The following is a 20,912-nucleotide window of genomic DNA, read 5'->3' on the forward strand; positions in this document are numbered from 1 at the left end:
TGGGGAAATTTTTCATTTATATAAACAGCAGTGGTGACCTTAACCATTAGTGTAGCTTGCACACTTGACAAATCTAGAGCTGGACAAACTGGAATCCTTGAATTGGAGTACTTCAACTACTGCCAGTATTACAGTATCTGTGAAAATCCCCTCTCCTTCATTTTCACAAAAATCAAAATTCGAGGCTTTCCGTGTTGCCTGGTGGCTTCTTGTACGGTAGCCTTGTCAGAGACATCAGGGAAGCCTGATGTCATTCTGTCTTCTTTCGGTTTTGAAATGTCCAAAGGAAGAATGTTTCTTCATTTCTCAAGCAGGCTGGAAGAAACTTAAACTGAGCCAACACAGTCCTTCTCCTTGTGCATCATATCCACCAGGATAATTTCATTGTCAAGTCTGACAAGTAGAGGAGTAGATCTGCCTGTACGTCCCTGCACACACAGGTGAAGTTGAAGGAGTGGGAAGAGCAGATGAGCAGCATTTGTGGTCATCCTCACATGCTGCTGTCTGAAGCACAGAGCAGGAGGAGGAAGAGCGGGAAAGCTAGCACTGACTGAAGTACAAATAAAGGTGTTTTGAGGACAGGAAACTACTTCTCTGCCTGCCCTAAAATTCCACAATCTAGTCCCTGGTGATGCTCAGAAAATCAAGTTATTGCTTCATGAAATACTTTTAATAATGACTGAGTGTTTTAGCCAATAGAGTTTTTCTCCCGAGTGCTTGACATGAGAAAGACCACCTTAGAGAGGGAGAACTTTGTCTCTAAAAGAGATAAAACACCATGGTCTACATAAAATGAGCATTCTAAGAACACTGATTCAGTCTTGCTTCACAGTTTTTTTTCAGATGCATGCTCTTTTTTGTTGACAGATAAGAGGGGAACTATATATATAGATGTGCGTGTGTGTGTCTGTAGGCTAAAGCTGTATTTTGCTGTTTTAAAGAAAGAACAGAACACTGCTGGTGTTGTGAGATCTCACAGAATGGTAACAGCAACATCCACTCCAGATAAGGATAACAGCAAATATTTAAAGCAGGGCACCATATGTACATGCAAGGCCAGCACCCAGAACTTTGGATACACTTATTTTACTCTATTACCACAGCGAGGATATTCACAGCAGATGTATGTGGCTTTATAAAAAAGCAAGTCCAGAGGGCAAAAATCAGCAAAAAAACCCCAAACTACAGCATAGGAATCTGCTTGAATTGTGCTGGACAGACTGCTGATCACAGCAAGATGTATGGAAAGCAAACAAAGTAGAAATATATATCTGTATCATCTGCTAATATGGAAGTATTTATTTTAGCTGTGTCTGCAGAACTAGTATAGCAGAAGGTCATTAAAAATTATTTTTATAAACTTTCTCTTGAAAAGGATTAGAATGCAAATCAGCTATTTAACCTTGCATGAGCCACAGGTGACAGATTTTTTGATGTCATAAGTGAACCTGTTACATCAAAGAACATAGGATTAGGTAGTGCATATGTAACTGCAAGGGCTTTAAATACAAGTTCAGCAGAAGGGTAAAGACAGCCACTCCCACTCTTTACATATGCTCCTACCTTAGAGGAACTTATTCTTTGCATACACTGGTTTCAGTGTATTTTTCAGGGCCAGGAGACTTCTGTAAGACTGAAAACTCTGAAGTTTGGTATGACATAGTATGGAATATAGTTTTCAGTTTGCTCATTTGCCTTTCCAGCTACATTTTTGCATATCTAGTTTAATTGCACATGTTACTATACGTATGTACTGTTAAGCTTGTTGAATAGTCCATGTTATTTTAATATCAACATATTAATCATGAAGAAAAGCAAGAGCCCTTGCAAAAATTTTATTGGAGACTGAGGAGGTATCCAGAAGTCAGTAAATTCCTACATGTTATGTGGCAGGCAGAGGTGGCAGTAGGATTAGCCTCTAGGTTAAAGAGTCAGAAGTGAACTTGAGGCTTTAAAAAGTCAGAAATGTAGGAGATCATCCTCTTTGCTTGTGGCTAAAGCTGATTCTCATGGGAGATTGTTAACATGTATCTTTTTAGTGTTTTGATAATTGTGTATGTATTCAGGGACAGGATGGAAAACAGCTTAGTGGCAATCTTTGTATTTAGGCTGCTCTGCCTAACATGCATCTCTATATTCTTTATGCAGGTGCCCAGAAACACCTGTGATGACAGCAAACAATATTGATCTGAGATCTCATTATAAATGCAAACCTGTCACACAGGGTTTCAGGACTGGACTTGTGCTCTTTGTACCATCATCTACTCTGTGTACTGATGGTTACTCAGTACAATAGTTTGTTATAACTACACTGCCTTCTACGAATTTTCTTGGGAAAAACATATATCTTGAAAATAAACAGTCTTATAATAAGAAGGTAGAATAGTTTGAATAATATGTAGGAGGTTATACAAAAAGAAGACAAAAACCTAATTCTAGTAGGGAGGCTGAGATGGAGCAACCACATTTAATATGAGTAAGGAAGGGTGTGATAGGTTTGTGTTTATGAGATCTCAGGTCAATAATATTTGCTGTTATCACAAGTATTAATGTATTCAAAATGCTTCTAAATGAAGTTCATATTTATATAAATTTGATTTTAAATCTGTAGTCCAAACTCAAATAGCATTTACAATTTCATACATGAAAAACTACTAACGTGCTTAGTTGTCTCCTTCAAAGGGACACACAAACACATTTTGCAGTATATTCCTCTAGCTGTGGTTCTAAGAAAGTTTATAGAGATTTTCATGGATTTTCTATCTTTTAATAAAGTGCCCCAATAATTTATGAATAATATTCACCATGTTATGAATGGCACTTAATAAGAGAGTTCATTCAGTTCTCATTCAGACTGGAGTTAGTTTTTTCCAGTTGTTCTGGTTGCCCCCTTACGGGTTACTTTGCAGCTTGAGGAGGGTGCAAACACTATTTCCCAAAACCAAAGCAGTGAAGAAGGCTACTTGTTCTCAGAATTTGCTTAGGCTGTTGCTATGCTGACTGATACATGCTTTTCAGTGAAACAAGTAAACAGAATCATTAAATCACAGTTACAAGGATTTTTTGGTTAGAAGGCAGTGCAGCAGACAGATGACTGTTCTTCAGGGGAATGCAGGATGAAAAACATTGCATTTGTGTTATCTGGGGCTGCTTTAGGTTAGTTACTTAAGTGATTTAAAAGTCTGAAAAAGTCTCAGAAGAGGTCAGAATATTAAAGTTTCTTTAATTCCTCCTGAGGAAAAAAATGTTTTAAATAAAGAGGACTGCATATTTTATGAGTAATTACATAAAATGTTTTTCTTGTGAAAAGACATAGCTGCAGAAGCAGCTGGGTAGGAATTTACAAAATGCTATATCCATAGGCCTGGTATTCAATCTACTTTTGGCTATAACTCAAATTCCAATTTAAAATTGTTTACTAAGTTATGAAAAATATACCTGGTTGCTTCTTTAGCTTTTTTGATGTGCAAACCTCTGTCATGAAGCTGAAGGCAGCATAGCATAGTATGAAAGGAAAGTATGCCACCATGAACCTTTCAGTATGTAAATTCTTCAAGAAGTTCTGAAATTCTGAAAGTCAGGTTACTTTTTCACTGTTTCTGAATTCTCACTCATGGAAAGAATTCTGTACTCAAACCCAGGCACACAAGTCCTTGCTTTCTCTAGGTTTGGTCCTAAACAAGAAATCTACTGCCTTGTGGAATGAAGCAGAAGGATAAATTGCTGTTCTTGTTGAAGATGGTCCTTGACAGGACTTGTCCCACACTTCTGCTGCAAAGATTTACAGAATGTTTTTGAATTTTCCCAGCCTTTCAGTCAAGATTCACTAAGAATGCCGAAGTGATGCCCCAAACCACTTCTGTCATACAGCAGTTTTGAAAAAGGTGATTTCAGTGCCCCAAACAGACTGGGGCCTCTCTGAAGACTCCCTGTTCATTTCTTAATAGGTCCCTTATGAATTTCACATATTTAAACTTGCAATTTAAACACAACTGTGTTAAATCTGCAGCCAACTAGAAACACCATTTTTAGAGCTGGTGTTGTTTTAATAGCTTCAGTACTGCATTTCTTGTTTCTGATGGTTGTCTTCTCTGCTTCAGCTTTTTCCTCTTTTCAGACTTAGTGAATTGATTCTGTTTCACTGGCTCATGACTTGGTCAAACATAGAAGAAAGGTGGAAGCCTGAAGGCAATATGCCTCTACTGGAAAAATAATTGTTTCCTGTGAGGATATGTCTGTCTGTGTATATGTATACAAGTATATTTGAGATTTTGTATAACTTATATAATTGGTTTTGAGTGCATTCAAATGAGTAAAAGTCATAACAGCCATGAGCAACAGAGGAATTGGGTTTTAACCAGAGGAAAAAAAAAAGACCTCTTCCCATCAACAGTTTTAAAAAGCCTTTAAAGACCACATGATATCTGATAGCAACAGGGGAGTTAGCACTCAGGCAGATGTCACTCTCATGTGCTTGTGCATATTCTTTTCCAATATCTTAATATATCTTACTTAAAATGATGTAGTGAATGCCTGTCTAGAATGACACCTGGGAGAGAGCCCAGGGCATATTGATAGCAATAGGATGCTCTTCAATGGCTGTCTAGTCAGGCTCCTCAGAAATGGGAGAGCAGACACCAAGTGAGACTTGTCCACAGTCAGCAATTAATGATTTAGAGCATTCTTAAACCTTGGAAGTTAAATAACTATGAAAGATTTTCATACTGACTAACTACTAATACCATAGGAAACAAAGTAAATTAATTTCCAAGTAGGTAACAAGATTTAATTTAGCAGTGTAGTGTATTCCTATGAGTCATATTTTCAGTAAAATAGTTTATTGTGGTAACCCTTTGCTGTACATAGTGTTCTTGTAAATTCTTGCAATAGGGATAAATTGATTTGTATTGCTAACCAGGACTAAAGCAGTGCACTCTTCCTACTGATAAGTTCTTGAAATCCAGGAAAAATGATGATTTCAGTGGCTATTTGTATAGTCTGATTACGTGTGAAAATCATGGGTTTTTAAAATCTAGAAACAGAGCCATTCCAAGGAGTTTAAGCATTCAAAAACAGATGCCTGATTTCAAACCAGCTTTTGTTTTTTAATGTTAATATTCCAAACCATCCTATTATCCCATGCAATGAATATAAATCACAGTTCCTTTCTGTAACTGTCCTTATTAATACTGTACTTAGTTTCTATCTGGGATTGTACTTAGCAGTTATTTTCTGAAATATTTTTTTGCAAAATTCAAACAATGGAAAATAAATAGATGTAGGATATAAAGCTATTAAAGGCCTAAAGGTCATTAACTGCCCTGAAACATGAACATATTTATCAGATCTATTTAGATTTATAAAATTAAACTTACAAAATGCCATCTAGACTCCAAAAATTTCTGAGCTTGATTTCTATGTGGAGCAGCTTTATCACACTACAAAATGCTTACTTGGTTATACCACTGTAATTATCAAATGATGGTAAGCAAAGCAACCCTTATAAAAGAAGTCCACTTGACATACTATGAAGGTCATTACAGAAAACTCCAGGTGGAGAAATGCAGCACAGAGATGCCATCTAGCAGTAACTCTTAGAAATTTCCTAGTATCCTATGGATACTTCCTTCTTTCAAGATACTGCACTTATGAGTAGGAGAAAGGAAGATTTTTCTGTCCAAATCCTTTTGCTGTAGCTGGCTTTCTGCTGAATGTCTAGTCACCCTGTTGGAAATAAATCTTTACTGAAATAAATTATCATTGATAATTAAAAAATTTTCCTATGTAAATACAGAGAAAAAATAAAGTCAACAAACATCATAATGTTTAATGAGTATCTTAAATTGGAATTCAGTAATTAGCACTGTGTTAAAATTATCATTAGTCAGCTGCCTTCCAGTTGTTAAAGAAGAATTTCTAAAGGTGATCAATATTTTATATCAAGTTTAAAAGAAAGAATTCAAGAGCATGGACAATAAATTACTATGGTTGAAATAAAATCTTAATGTTTCAGAGACTGGGAAATAAACAATATATAAATTTTTGTTACATATTTTACCATAAGATGGCGATACTTAAACACTTTACTCTCAGTAAATAACTGAGTAAGTTGAGCACAATATCTCTGTCATAACAAGAGTGCCTGAAGACATCAGTCTTGACACAGTGTGGTACTAAATTAAAGATTTTTTTTACTCCCCAAAGCATTATTTTAAAGTAGCTGATCAATAAAACCTGAAAATTATGTAGGACATGACTAGAAATGTATTGTGTATACCAGAAATATCTCTTGTGATTCATCTCCATAAGCTAAGTAGCTTGTGAGTCTCAAGGGCACGTAGAAAGTTGTCTTTCTAGGCATGGGCATACTGCACAATTCTTTCTGGAAAAGAAAGAATTTACCATTCCCTTGTTTCCTACAATTAGGTTCATATCATAGATTTGCTTCCAAACTGCAGGGCAGAAAGAAAATTATTATTTTACTTCAATTTAGCATGCAGCAAGAGAAATAACTGAGCACTAGTTCTATTTCTGAAGTGTGTTCAGTCAGAACTTGTACTTTTCTGCTAGAAAAATGTTGTTAAATTTTTTACATACATAATTTTCCACAGAACTATGAAATATATTGTTCATAGTCAACAAAAATTACTGTTTGCCATGTGACACCTTTTTATGTTTAATATGGTGTAGGATCCACTTGATCTCACTTTTTAAAATTTATGAAAACCCAATTAGCTCTGATAAAAACCAGACTTCCAATTTTAATGTAATATTAAGGACTTTTGAGCTTTTTTATTCCTGACCCTTGACAAAGTCAAAAGAGCCTGGAAAGAACATCTGAATATGTCTGAAAATGTCACACAGAGTGATGAATAAAAGGCCATTTTCATGCCCTTTGCACAGCATGGCACAGCAAAAAGGGCTAGAAGCAGAGTTTCCAAAGTTCATTTGTGCTATTTCATTCCAGTGCCTCATCCTGTTTTTCAGTGCTGGATGGTGACAGAGACAGAAAATGGAACATTTTTTCCCAGTGTTATTTTGGGGTCTGAACTAAAAAGAATTGCTCTGCCATATCTGTTTGCTTCAGTAGTGGTTTTACTCTTCTGTGGACATAGAAGGACATAAATTTGCTTTTCCTGCTTTTATGCAGTCTCTTTAGTAGATCTTGCTAAGACAAAATAATAAAGAAAATGAGTGTGTGGAAACCTGTAGTTCTGATGAGACCATGTGCTGCTGTTCACACAGATGTGGAACTCCTGTGTGTGCATTGCCTGATGAGTCTCCTTACAGGCACAGCAATACCTGACTTCCAAATAGCTCTTATTTAATAGAGCTGATATTATTAATTTCTTAGTTAGTGTTATTAATCCTCTATCACCTCCTGGTTTTTTAAGTTGCCACTATATATTATTGATTGAAAAGCAGTCAGAATACTGCAGCTGTAAATCAGATTTCCACTGAATTGCTTTTTAGGTTCTGATTTTGTTTTCAAAGAGGAGCATCCCTTCCATATTGTTGGACATTCAGTACATATTTGTATATGTACAGGTTGATATCTTTATTTTAAATGGAAAACCTGCCAGAAAAGCTGAGCATTGCCTCACACCATTGGCAGGTTCCTAACTGGCACCATTAATATGACATTCACCACCATGCAATGTATATCGTGGCAACATGCCACGGAGTGCTGCTGGTGATGGACTGCAATACTATAGCAATGTTTTCTCCTGTCACGTTTTCTCTTTCTCACGTTTTTATAATATCACAGTTACAAGACTGTATGCCACAAAAAACCCCCGACAAATGAGACAAGTTCTACATCTATAAAATACAGCACTACAGACATCTGCAGACCTGGGGGCTTTCAGTCATTACTGCTTGTAAGTGGTAGAGTGCAATTCTGGTTTTCTAAACGACTTAATCTGAAATCTTCTTCACCAGCCAGGCTGCACAGCTAAAACCTACTGTTTACTTTTATCATTATTTCAATTTCAGCTGCCATATCTCGGTGACTTTACGTTTGTAAATAACAGAACTGCAGGAGCCCGAAGCGTGGCTGTAGTACTAAATTCAGAGTCTTCACGTGACGCCTCCAGTTTCACTCGAAACAAATTTATTTCCAGTCGGAGGCTGCCGATCCCCGCTTCCAGCGCCTCGCAGCTTCCCCAGAACTGGTGCAGTCACCCAGCGCTGTAAACGCCTCCTTGCCTGAAGCGGGATGATCACCGCTGGTTTGCGCTGGACAGCGACCGGCCTTGGACAGCTACCGGGCACGGCAGCCCCGTCCCTCGGCGGCGGGCACGGCTCAGCTCCTGCGAGCGAGCTCCTGCCGGGGCCGCGGGCGGCTGCGGGGTGCCCTGCCCTGCGCACCCGGCCCAGGGCCCCCCGCACGGCCCGGGAACCGGGGCCAGCCGCTCCCGACACGGGCTCTCCTCCCCCTCCTGGCCGCTCGGACAGCCAAGGACACCCCCGCCTCTCCCCGGCGCATCGCCCGCTACCGCAGACGCCGTGTGCGGACAGGCTCCGCCACTGCGAACTTGCCGCCCGGCCGGCTCCTACCTTGGAGGGATTGAGGCCGGCCAGCAAGGAGAGCAGCAGGAGGTTGAGGATGCTGGCGGGCGCCCGCATCCTGATCCCGGGGCTGCCTCTTCGCGCCGCTCCTCTCGGTCATTCACTCCGCTCCCGCCGCAGCGACCGCGCCGGCAGCCGCGCTCTCTGCCCGCCCGCCGGAGCCCGAGTGGAGGCGGCAGCGGCAGCCGCCCCGGGGACGCTCATTCCGTGGGCAGCCTCGGCGCGGGGAGGGCGGGCGAGGACGGCGCTGCCCGAGCTGGCGGAGCGGCTCCACGGCCCCGTCCCACCCCGCCCCTCCCCTCCCCCCGGCCAGCCCACCACAAAAGTTTGGGGCCCGGGAGACGGCGGAGCCGGCGCGGCTGGACGGGCGCGGGCGGCGGATGTGACATCAGCGCCGGCGGGAGGGCGCGCGGGCGGGGGGCGCGCGGGCGGTGCGGGGGCTCCGGGCAGCGGCCGCGCGTGAGGGGAGGCGTGGCCGGGCCGCTGGGGGGCGCGGTGCCCCCGTGAGGGCGGTCCCGCCCAGCCCGCTCCCGGCCGCGGGTCAGCGCCGAGCCCGCTCCCGGCCGCGGGTTATTCCTCCCGGCAGTGGTCGGAGGAGGCCGGCGCCTCTGCGGAGCGCAGCTGTAGGCGGGGAGGAGCCGCTGTCCCGAAAGGAGCGCCTGACATCATGGCAAGGGTGGGTTGATGTGGGGAGCTGCAGGAAGAGGCTTCTCCTCAAGGAAATACCTTTCGCATCTCCGTCTAGAAAGTTAAATCAGGGCTTGACTGAGCTCTGGTGAGGGTAAAGCCACCTATGCTTTCCAGCTGGCCAGTGGGCAGCAAAGGACCATCGTGTCTCCTTGGTTTGGCCTGTGAGCTGAGGTGGGAAAGCCTGTGCAGCTGCAGGCAGGTGGAGGTCATTTGCTGAGAGGAACCCTTGAAAACCTGCCCGAGGGCCGTCAGGAGTTTCCTTTTCCCTTCATCAGCCAGCACCTTTGCAGTCAGGACAGCGCTGTTTTGCCAGCCAGGCCTCTGCCTTGGCTGCTGTCTGCCTGTGCAGGACAGTTTCACAGGTCAGTTTCACAGGACACTTCCACAGGTCAGTTTCACAGGACAGGCAGCGATGGGATTTGGCTTCCTCAGGCATATGCGTTCAGCACAGCTGAACATGGCCCAAGTGTAAATAACAGCACTATCCTGCTAACATGGGTAAAGCATCTTAATGGTTCAATTATTTTTCCTTAGAGGACTCAAACTCAAGACTTATGGTCAGGGTAACCTTATTTATGACACAGTGAAGATTATTATAAATGTGTTTTTACCTTTGTGTGGTAAAAATCTATTTTAGCTTCACAGTTAGAAATTTTTTGCTCTTGACTAGATTCTCTGGGGGGTTCACTGTGTGCTTTTTAACCATCCTGTACAGAAAGGCCAGCACTGTTGTGCTTTTGTTTTCAGGTGCTATATAATCTTAACTAAGGGAAAAGTGGGCTAAAAATATCCTTAAAGAAGCAAAACTTGAGTTTTAAAATACCAAACTCTAGACAAAACAAAACCCCAAGTTTGGGAGGGTGTTAGGTTAAGTGTGAACAGAACATGCTTTTCTAACTGTCTCCAAGTCTACAAGATTGGTGTCGTTTGCCTTGATGAGCTAAGACCACTGCTAAAAGACAAATAGAGCTTTGTGCTTACGGGTTATCTGAAAAGATTGCACATCCTTGGCATAATGTTTCCAGATCAAAAATGCTGACTTTTCCTGTAATTTCCAGTGTTTTATTACATTTTTGAATTGCTTGTAGAATTACAATAACTAGATTTTGTTTTGTGAGTGAATTAAAATGTATATTTTATGCTAAGGTGTCTTAGACACCCCCTTTTCATCAGCAGTATCTTTTACAGAGATATAGTCTTTCATTTCCTTGGAAGGTAGGTCTACAAATTACATTTCCTTATGGCATGGAAAGGAAATTATGAATGAACTTCCATTGACATTCCAGGGTCAACAATGGAAAGAGACTTCCTTCTGATACATCTGCCTTTGAATTATCTTCTACAAGGAAAATACAAAAGATACAGAAAGGAGATGAGTTTTGGGGTTTTTTTACCCTCCTGTAGAAAGCATGTAAAAGACCTATTTTCTATTAAATGGCACTAAAAAAATACAGGAGGGGGCAGCCATGTATATTCCTATGAATTCAATATAAAGTAATGGTCCCAATGTACTCAGGTTGTCCAAAGGACAAAGTGAAAGGTGCTTTCAGCAGAAAGAATTTAATACGAAAAAAGAACGAAGAATAGATTCAAAACCAAGGCAAGATTGAAGGTATTTAAATCTTTTCTAGAGCCCCTCAGTACCTAGTTCTCTAATCTTCCCTAGCTTTACTTCCCCCATGCTTTTCTCCCCTTCTTTTTTTCTCAGTTTATCATAGATAAAGTTGGCAAAGCATATGAACTATTAAATTAATCATAGAATGCAAACTTTTTAAGGAGCTTCAGTGATCCAGTATGTTTTCCCACTTCCTGATGCTGCTTGGAATATATGTCTTTGAAATCAGTAAAATATTAAAGAGTTAAGTTAGAAAATAAAACCAGTGGTTCCCCTAAAAACATAAGCCTTCAGCACTCCTGAGCTTCTCAGATTCTTTTATGTGTTACAAACTAATAATTTGTTTGATATATGAAAGGTACCAAAATATGTTTCAAAAGGATAGCATAAAACCCCAATTATTTTCTTGATTTTTATAATCCATTCAGAAGAAAATGGAAATATGTAATAGACTTCTTCTTCCACCCTCTAGCAATCTGGCAACTAATTTTTTTGACAGAAAAGACTTTCTGAAGACTGGTGAGAATCATTAGCAATTAGTACCTGAAATAATTCTGTTTGTTGAAGTTATCTGAAAAATTAAACAAAATTCAAGTTCTCATGAGAACTTTTTATTTCTGCCATATGCCCTGAAGTCGCAAAGGAATACCTGATTGTGAAGATCTCTCTCTAGAAAAGCTTTTAATCATCCTTAAAAACCGATGAAATTCTATGCCAATGACATTTCTTCTTGATGTCTTTGTGTGGAGACTGACTTCTGCAGTCAGTGGGAAACACATGATTGTGAGAGGGAAGAAAAGAGACACTAAAAGCTTTCCTGCAGGCATCAAGGGCCAGAGTGTTAGCAGAATGGAGGCACACTGTGAATGCAGCTTGTCTGGATGGGGAGGGATGTTCTCAGTGTGTGCCTAAAGTTACAGCAACTTTCCTTCACAGCAGATTGCAAGATGTATTGCTGGCAGTTGAGCAAGACACAGGCTTGTTCACTCGGGTGCATGGAAAGCAAAGTTGATAAATTGGCTGTAGGTACCAAATTACACATAAATAAGTTTGAGGTTCTGCAGTGTGAGTTTGGCAGCTGGAAAGTAGTGATGGGAGTTATGAAAAAGGATTCCTCACATGTGCATCTGTGGAAAGGCAGTCTTTGTTTGTAGCAGGTAACAGCTGAAAACTTTTGAACTGCAGTGCTAACAAATATTTTTTCCAAACAGGAAACTTCTTCATTAATTGGTCTTACACCTAATACTTCATGGGTGTTGAATTTTCTGCTAGGTTAAGATGGTGGTCTGGATTTTGAATTTTAGGCATTCTCCTGATTGTGAGAATGAAAAGTTTAGGGAATTGGAAAGAAGGATTGAATACTGACCCTTGTTGACATTAGCTGCTCTGAAATGTCCTTGAAGAGCATAAATTTGTTCTTCACTACAAAAAAAGATTTTGATATCTCAGGGAAGCTAAAGAGAGAGAAAATGGTACAAACAAAATTAAGCTACCAATGGTACAGAAGCTAAGCTTTTTGACGCATTATATTTGTTTGCATTTGGAAAGAACATGACAGAAACAGAACACATCAAGTTTTTAAAAATCAGATGATTATAAAAATTAATAAAACATTATTTAATCGGTGAAGAGTACATAGACGTTAAATAAAATATAAAAATGTTGCACGTGTGGGACAAAATTCACGGTGGGGCTAAGTACTTTAAAATATTAAATTTGCTATTATTTGGATAGTTTTTAGAATTAGATTGAAGTATAATTTATAATTATCAGTCATATTAGCAGAGTAATTTTTGGAATCTGTCCATACTATGACCTTGCTTTCTAATCCACATCTATATTAGTTAAAATATCAAATCGAGGCTTTAGAAGCATGTTTTGTCAATCTAATGGTCCTAGTGATGACTGTTTTTCTAAACAGAGAATTTTTTGAAGTCCTACTATTACCTGAAAAATGTATTTTGATTTTTTTGTATGTTATCAGAATTAAAAGGTGACTAAATAATTACTGAAAAAAAATTTAGGAGTGGATATTTTTCTTACTCCTTGCTTTTTAGAAGTGAGTCTTTCAAAAGAATCTTTGTTACTCAGAGTTGTTTTAGGAACTTTTCTGTGAACATTACATTTCTTTGCATGTCTCTGTAAGAGTGCATCAAAGTAGTTAAAATCCAAGTTGTGCAGAAGTGCAGTGCTGTTATTTCCTGGTGAGCTCGTGCAGATGCCAGTGGTGAGGGGTGCTGTGATGTGAGCACTTTGAGTCAGCATCGATGGTGCTGCCTTCCTCAACAAACAGGAAATAGCTGACAGATGGACAGAAACATTTAGCTACTGGGGGATGTGGACAGGTTTAATGGAGAACCAGTGAGTCAGGCACCTCTTTAGCTCTTTGTTTAAACCTAATCTGTATCTAGAATTTACTTTTGTAAAGTTTAAGTTTGACTTTAATTTTCTTTGGAGAAGAAATGGGCTTAGTAAAGTATTCCCACATGTTTACAGTTCCTATGAAGCACAAGAAAGACTTAGTTGTGTGGAAGTTAAAATTTCATATAAAGATAAGATTATTATTTAAAATATTTCTGTGATTAAGCTTGCTTTGTTTTTCTTTCAGATACCATGCTTATTTATTTACCTTTTATTACAGGACTTCATTAATACATCAAAAACAAGTCTATAAAATAAATCCTCTTTCTGGCCTTTTAGGAGTTTAGAGTAAAATATAGCTAGAGAATATTCCGATTTATAGTTATATTTTGATCACTAGGATTAGAAATGAGAAAATGTAATTAAAGATTTAATCAGTGTGAAATTTAGGAAGGGCATTCTTTGTAAAAGTGACAGCATCTATAAAGAATGTACCTCTACCAAAAATGCTTTTCCTGGAAGGTTATGGAACTCTGCTCAGAAGTGTTCTGGCATTTTCTCCTTCTAGTATGGAGAAGTACATTACAACACATCCCATCAGAGGAGCCTTTAATTGTATTGTTGGTTATGCATATGGACTTCTATAATTTTTAATATTGTAAAATTTAAGGATTAAGATTCTCTTCTACAAGATCACAAAAAAGTATGATCCTGTAGAATAAGTGAAACTTGGAGAATTAGGATTAAAATACTTTTTATTTTAGAATAGAGTGCAGATAGAAATATCTAGAAGTTTTTTGATAGAATTTGGTTTGTCCAACCTAATATGTTTAGGAATAATATGATTTTAAATGCTATAATACTCACTTGGCAATATTTAAAGTTGACTATAATCTCTAAAAATAAGTAAATTTTAGCCTGTCAAGTCACAATTAAAGTTGGGCTAAGTAGCTGATTAAGTCTCAGTCTCAGGAATCCGTAGAATGTTTAACATTAAATACCTCTTCTAATTTATGTATTTTTAATGTACTTTGCAAATGCAACTGCAGAAGTAACAAAGAGCAGAATTCTGTATGATGACATGTGTATGAATTTATTTTGGTGTATTCTCTAAATATTTATATGCAGGCAAAACTGGTTTGTGTCTCGTAGCATTTATAAGAATATTAATTGACGAAAGAGTCATAGTAAAGAGGCTGCTTGCAGTATTCTGGTGCAGCAGCATGAAGTTTGTGGGAATTGAAAGGCCAGAATATCCTCAGCTACTGATCATTGTAGAATTCCTGTGACTCAGCATCTTGCAGGACGGGGTCTCAAAGTAATAAAATAATAATAAGGAATTGCTACTTAAAGTTCAGTTGCAGCACCAGTCTTTGTCATAATCACTTGAGGGGGCATTAAGTATTAAGGGAAAGATTAGGCCATGATTAAAAATGATGGTGCAAACCTTCTGATGGACTTTGTGTTCTGTTTGCTTTTAAGGTTTTGAATTAACCATCATACCTGATATTTTTCCCCAAATGGAAAATCAGTCTATGTAGAATCTTTCTTGGGTGCCGAAATTTCTCCTGGAATGGAGAAAGAAAAATTTGTGTAAGAACTTGTCAAAAAGACAAATGGGCTTAAGAGGTGGGTGTTTTCTGTAATACAGTAGTTCATTGCTTTGATTTTTTTAATAAGTTTCAGTTTTTAAAAGAACCTACCAGTGTGGTGCTATTTGTGATACTATTACAATATTCATGATTCTGTACCATATAGCCAAGGGCTTCTTATAACTGGTGGTATGAACTCAGGTGCTGTTAGGGTACTTTTTGTAAGTTGACACTTATTTGATATTTTAATTCCAGGTAGATGTTAGAATATAATTAATATGGAAAAAAAGGTGATTTTTCAAGATGAGGCTTACTGGAATCCCCAGGGTGCTTCTTGAGGATTAGATTTTGAATACTGGTGTGGGTGCAGTGAAAGGAGCCTGTCAGTGTGCTCTCTGAGATCAGTTTAAGTAGGTAGGCAGCTTTTCAGGAGGTAAATGTTAGGAAGAGAAATACTTTAGGAAGGTGACTCCATCCAGGTCTCAAAGCAGTGCAGTGAGCTAATGGAGAGTTGTGCTGGCTGGGCTGAACAGCTCAGCTGCTTCTGCATTCCACAACGCTCAGTGTCATTTGGTTTTGATTTTCTCATTACAGTATCAGATTTAGGAGTCTATAACTTGCATGTGGGACATATTATCCCTTTTTTATCCTATTCCAATTTCCCAGTGTTACCCCAAATGCTTGAGAGTTGGCTCTTATGTAGTTTTGATTTTCCTCCTATCCTGTTGCTCAGCAGCCACAGAAGGACAGATACAACGATTCCATTCATTCCAGTTCCACTCATAGCTCTGGCTATGATACTTGGACAAAGTAAACATAGGATCTCTTCTTTAGAGAAAAAAAAGTTTATAAAGATTTTTATTCAATTTTCTGTAAGATATCAGCCCATTTTTAAATTGTAGAGGGAATAACTGTATTAAATAATCCATAAAAAATAATTGTAATAAAGGTGTGCTTTGGAGCAAAATGTCATGTTTCTCCCTCAAACTGTGGTTTCCATTTCAGTAATTTTATCTTTTATAAAACTACCCCTAATTTATAACTATTGTATCTAAAAAGTAAATAATACCTACAATATTTAATATTTGGGAAGCATAAAAACTATAAATACCTCACATTTTAAGGCATAAGGAAACTCTTTTTCACTATTCAGCCAAGCAGTGGAACAGTTTTCCCAGCAAGGCCGTACCATCTGCATCTGTTGAGGTTTCCTAGACCAGATTGAATAAAACTTTGAGTAACTTTGAAGTCTGACTTCACAGCTGACCCTGCTTTGAGCAGCAGTTTGAGCTGGAGACCTCCTGAGGTCTCCTCCGGCCTGAATTATCCTGTGACAATGTGAATGGTGGTGATCTGCACAGCTGTCTTGTCTCTCCTGTTGTGAGCAGGACTTGGAGCCAGCCACCTATCTTATTCCTCAGCGTATCTGAGAAAGTGTAGGTGCTGCATTTTCATCAGTATGGATTTTTTGACCAGTATGATGTATATTATACATTTTTATATGTATATATATATTTATATATTGCAATGTAGATCAGTTTGTTGTTAATTTTAATTGCAGGAACGGTAGTGTACAAGTTGAAAATGTTTGTGTTTTTGGAACACCTCTGCTTTTTTTCAGAAGCTAGATGTAGTCTTTGTATGAATGGTGTAAAATTCTCTTATAGCTAGCTATTTTAAAAAGCTGCTTCTCCGTGCTGGCCCCTGACCATTGTTTTATAGGAATTTCAGCTTACACATTAATACAGGTTTTTTTGTCCCAAGCCAGAGGACAGCATTTTAAATCAGAGTAGTACTGAGGGTGGACAATGAGGTACATAAATTGTGAAATTCCTTTCTCACATCTGCACTGCTTGAGGGTTTATTTAAACCTAATGATATTTTTGAATATTCCCAAGCTTCAGCTGTTAAGCAGTGGATTCAACCCCAAAGTTTAAATGAATTTGCTGAGATAGTCTCCTTTTTAGTTTTAAACCCATGGGTGAAAAAACCCATGAGAGGCTACCGATTCTTTTACAGAACATGAACAGTCATTATTTGACTTGGGAATGAGGAGTTTGATAACATACTTCTTGGAAAGCAGCACAGCTTTTCTTTCAGAGAAAGCAGTACAAATCCCTTGTCATATTCAGCGGATGGCAGCATGCATGTTAACTGGCTGGGTATCTGCTCAAATCTTTTAGCTGCCATGCCATATTGATGAGCAAAGTAATTAATTTGTGAGTGCCTTTAAGGTCAATCACAGTGGAAGCTTTCAGTGTGTTCATATAAAATATCATATTTACCCTGAGGGTGCACTGTCACAGCAGGTAGAAATTAATTGTGGAATTAGATAATTTTCTTCCTAGAATACAACCATCTTGAAAAAAAGAAAATGTATAAAACCAGTAGAGAACAATTCAGAAGCCCAGTGTTTCAAGCCTTAAAATACAAATATGACATTTCCACAAATGCATCTCTGAGTGGCACCAGGATCGGGGCCTGGGATTAGGTCGTGAAAGGTCATGCTAAAAGGACAGAAAAAAAAAAGGGCATGATTATTTAATGTGATTATTTAATGGGAGTACTCATGTCATTTGTATTTGTCCAGTTCTGTTTTATAACAGCAGATCATAGCTGTGGAGTAAATGACATTTTATCAAACTCTGAAAGTAAATAATGAAGGCATATGATAACTATGTAAAACAAATCACCATATTAGGTAGAAAAACCCCCTGGGTTTTTCCAATCTACATGGTGTTTTTCATTGTAATTTTGTCAGATTTGCAGAAACAGGAATAATGGGATACTTTAAACAAAAATCTAAAATGCTGTCTGAATTTTTCAGCTATGCTGAATTTTGCCCAAGGCTCTCAAGGTGAACTCTTCTGTGTGAAAAATGCTATATACTTTGACTATTGCTGAATGTTTTAAATATTCCTTTTTAGCTGTTCAAGAAACATTTCTTCTGTTTGTGTGTTTGTATAAAGTGAATTTTAAGGCCTACTGATGGTATTTGTGTAGATATGATAAGAAATCAGTATCTCACTATCTTCCATTTACTTAAGAAAGATGACTCCAGTATTTCACTAACCTAACATAAAGGGATCATTGAACTGTGACCCAAAAAAATTATCACACAGACTACTATTAATTTATGAGTGCTAACTGCTGGTTTGTACCAAGTCCTGCATGTCTCACAAGAAACCTTGTAACTACAATTTTTTCAGAAAACTGTGAAAATTTCCCAATGAGTAGATATTTTTTATCTAGTTAAAGATAGTTGGTAATAAAAGAACATGTTCTTTTTGCTCACTGATTTAATGAAAAAATCATTCATTACAATTTAAGTTCTCTCTGAAGCAGTGTAAGCTCCTGATCCTGAAGAGATTTATATGCATAGTTATAATCATAGATAAAGTTGATAGGAACATCAGTCAGTGAGGTTAATAAGAATGTTGCTCTCTGTATTTCCATCGCTGTGAAGTGGTTGCATTTATTACAATTCAGATGAAATTTGTTTGTAGATCTTTGTAAAAATAGGATCTTCATTTAACTAGGTTTGTTGAGGATTTTTGTTTTCCTCCCTGACTCTTAGAACTAAGTTCTAAATTAACCATTTTTGGTTGCAGATTTTTGTGTTAATTATGGATGCAGAATACTGAAGCTTTTTTGATGCCTTGTTAAAATTTTATATGGAGATATAGGGCTGTGCTTAACCTTCAGAGGGGTTTCCAGTCAAACCATAAAGAAACCACATTGTGTTTCCATCCTGTGTTTCCTGTTACGGAGGCTCCCCTTCTACACCCATCCTTAAAAAATTAATTCCTGTAACATAGGACATAATGGGTTCATTTCCCAGCTAATTGTGTTTTGCAGTTAATATGGAGTGTGAGTCGGTTGGATCTTCTGTAAAAGTCAAGAATAAACTGTTATAATATATTTGACAGGATTTAGGGAGCACAATTGATAAATCAGTGTTCCTGTCTTTGTTCAAGTGTATTAATTTCTCAACTGATTAAAGAGGGCTGGAGAGAAAGAAGAGCTTTATTCACATAATAACATCTATGTTTCTTTGGTTTGCATTTAAAGGCAAATATTTGCTTTCTCATCTTTGATCTTGTTGCAAAATAAATGCCCATATAAAACCACAGCTCAGAATATTAATGTAGCATTGAAAGAATGAGACGAAGAAAGAAAAATAATTACCTCTAGTCTAGGAAGTCTTTAAAATTTTTTTACAGACAGGCTATGAACATTAGTTTTGATTAATTCATTCAGCCATAAAGCCAACAGTTTGGACTACTGTAAGCTTTCAGTTTGATTCCTTTATAGCTGTCACTCTGCTGTGCTGAGATGCCTGCAATCGAGTTAGAAGTTACTGGCACTGTCTAGGCCACTACTGAATAGTTTACATGGACATCCATTGCAGTTGGAAATTCTGTTCACCTTTTAGAAATGGTCAAAACTGTCCAAATTGCTGTAGACAGTTTTTGTCTGTAGAATTTCATACTTTAATGCAGTTAAGCATAGTATGCAAAAGAAGGAAAATTTCTGAGTGGACAGATCTGCAAGGTGAACCAGGAAGAGAATGATAACAGCTTGTAAATTTTTAATGACTTCTGAATTCTCTATGTGAATTACTTATTTGGAAAGTTACTGAAGCCCTTACTGCCTAAGTAAAATATTTTCTGTGGGCATCTGTTGGTATCCATTAAATAAATAGATACTAGAAATCACAAAGAAGGCACACAGTGGTTCCAGACAAACTTCTGACAGAGGCTGTGACCTCATAATCAAATCCCTGCATCATTTATTTGAGAAGATGCTCTTTCCTTCCTGCCAAGGTGTAGAATTTCTTTGCTAAGGTATGAGGCTTAAGCTCAAAATAACATTAAATACTTGAAAATAATTGTCCGGAAGAGGAAAAATAATGTGATGCTTTTTGGAGGACTGTTTGAACAGTAACAGACTTGGCAAGGCATGAACTATGTTAGAGAGTGTTTGGGTTTTTTGATCCTGTTTCCTGCAGGAGAAAAAAGCAAACACTTTGTTTGCTCCATGCTTCATCTTCACCTTATTTTTTTGAAATGAAATATTGGCTAATTTAATCCAAATTTAAGAGAGGGATAGATGTATCAAGTAAATTATTTTAATAATAAAATTTGGGGGAAAAGTATTAGTGGTGGTACAGAGGAGAGACCTATATGAGCACTGCTTGCAGAGAGATCTTACATTTTGCTGTTCTGTTTGCTAGCAAGGTGATCAGGATATCCTTACTTCTGAACCAGTCGTGGGCCAAAGGAATCTCTTATGCATTGGATATTTTGAAGTCCTTGAACAAGGCAAACACATTTTAAATGAGAAGTATTCCTAATCTTTTATTATGAATCTTCAGTTGGAGTCAATGACATAGGTTTGATAATTTCTTGTTAAATAGTCCAGTTTCTCTGTACAAATTCTTAGAAAAAAAAAATCTGGATTGTATCAGTTTTTGGATTGATCAATACCTGTCTGTAAACTTTATGGGTCTGTGACAAAATATTTTAGAATAGGACTAAATGGTATTATCTTACAGACCTGCAACTGCCACTGGTATTCAAACATTTTGGAGCTATGTGTTAGATAGAGGAGTATGATTACCTTTGAAAGAGCAAGCTCTCGGCTGGCATGAGGCCATTGTAACTGACTTTGCCATACTTGTTACATTCTGTAGGAATGTGCTTAGCTATGTTCTAAAATGTAATTTCCCAGTTAGTTGCCTTCGCCTAAATGAAATTAAAGGCATTCTGCATATTTTAATTGCTCAAAAACACAGAACCAGAGGGTCTTGATTTTATTATTCATTTTAAATTGAGAAAATGTGTTGCCTAACTAGATTTAGCATATTAATTCTAGATATTGATAATTGATAATTGATATTGATAATCTAAGAATTGAAAACTAACTTTATCATTTAAAGCTCTATAGAAAACTTGCTAAAAGATTTTTAGTGGTCTCACTTTTTCGTAAGTATTAAATAATGGCTTTTGGAAACATGCTTAAGATTTTAATTCAACTTTGGTCTCCCATTCTGTGAGACTGACTGAAACAAGATCAAAGTA

At 38.1% G+C, this 20,912-nt stretch overlaps 1 protein-coding gene and 1 long non-coding RNA gene across 2 annotated transcripts in view; one reads left to right on the forward strand and one right to left on the reverse strand.

Annotated features, from left to right (window-relative positions):
- Positions 1-8,818, reverse strand: part of OLFM3 (olfactomedin 3) — a 47,955-nt gene extending 39,137 nt beyond the window's left edge. The window contains exon 1 of the mRNA XM_059854407.1: positions 8,560-8,818. Coding sequence (XP_059710390.1) covers positions 8,560-8,628 — 69 coding nt within the window. The 5' untranslated portion in view covers positions 8,629-8,818. The remainder of the gene's footprint in view (positions 1-8,559) is intronic.
- A 280-nt stretch (positions 8,819-9,098) lies between these two features.
- Positions 9,099-20,912, forward strand: part of LOC132331200 (uncharacterized) — a 155,040-nt gene continuing 143,226 nt past the window's right edge. Inside the window, exon 1 of the long non-coding RNA XR_009487506.1 lies at positions 9,099-9,247. This is a non-coding gene — a long non-coding RNA (uncharacterized LOC132331200). The remainder of the gene's footprint in view (positions 9,248-20,912) is intronic.

The sequence above is a fragment of the Haemorhous mexicanus genome, chromosome 9 (assembly GCF_027477595.1).
Source record: "Haemorhous mexicanus isolate bHaeMex1 chromosome 9, bHaeMex1.pri, whole genome shotgun sequence".
Taxonomy (NCBI): Eukaryota; Metazoa; Chordata; class Aves; order Passeriformes; family Fringillidae; genus Haemorhous; species Haemorhous mexicanus.